This window comes from Penaeus monodon, chromosome 23, assembly GCF_015228065.2.
Source record: "Penaeus monodon isolate SGIC_2016 chromosome 23, NSTDA_Pmon_1, whole genome shotgun sequence".
NCBI classification, from domain to species: domain Eukaryota; kingdom Metazoa; phylum Arthropoda; class Malacostraca; order Decapoda; family Penaeidae; genus Penaeus; species Penaeus monodon.
The window spans coordinates 41,198,037-41,198,754 of NC_051408.1; the positions used below are offsets into that span (position 1 = coordinate 41,198,037).

At 39.8% G+C, this 718-nt stretch overlaps 1 protein-coding gene across 1 annotated transcript in view; it reads left to right on the forward strand.

Moving 5' to 3' along the window:
• Nucleotides 1–309, forward strand: part of LOC119588080 (protein PXR1-like) — a gene marked incomplete at its 3' end in the record, with an annotated part of 738 nt that extends 429 nt beyond the window's left edge. Inside the window, 1 exon segment of the mRNA XM_037936787.1 lies at nt 9–309. Coding sequence (XP_037792715.1) covers nt 9–309 — 301 coding nt within the window.
• Between the last annotated feature and the right edge of the window lie 409 nt (nt 310–718).

The window sequence follows — 718 nt, forward strand, 5'->3', positions numbered from 1 at the left end:
TAGAAGGGATAACGAAGGTAAAGCGAAAATAAAAGCGAGAGAAAGAGATGAAGGGAATAAAGACGATCAAGAAACAAGTGAAAGTGAGAAAACGAAAGAGACAAAAATCAAGGAGAAACACAAAGATAAAGAGGCCAACGAAAGCAAGGAAGAAACCAAGAATAAGGAAAATAAAGAAAAGGAAGCAATCAAGAAAAGCCAAAAGAAAGAGAAGAGGGAAAGCAAAGAAGAAAATGAAAAGAAGGAAGAGAAAGAAACAGAATCAAACAATAACAAAGAAAACGAAGACAAAGAAAAAGACAAAAAGAATCAAAAGAAAGAAGAGGGAGAGAAGAAATCGAAGAAAGGAGACACAGTAAACAAACCCAAAGAAAGAGCGAAGAAAACGGACCAGAAAAAGAACGACGAAGCGAAGGAAACCAAAGGAGAACCAAAAGAAAAGGAGAAAGCAAAGAAGAGAGAAGAAAAAGCGAGAGAAAGGGACACGAAGGAGAAAGAAGACGAACCAAAAGAGAAGAAAATCGACGAAAAGACGAAAGAGAAGAAAGTCGAAGAAAGAACGAAACAGAAGAAAATCGAAGAAACGACGAAAGGAAACGAAGAGAAACGAAAGGAAGGGAAAACGACGGAGAGACGAGAGGTCAGCGTGCCGAAGATTGAAGTCGACGAGGTCATTTCGGGTCAAGAGTCGGACGCAGCTGACCAAGGTCGACCTCGA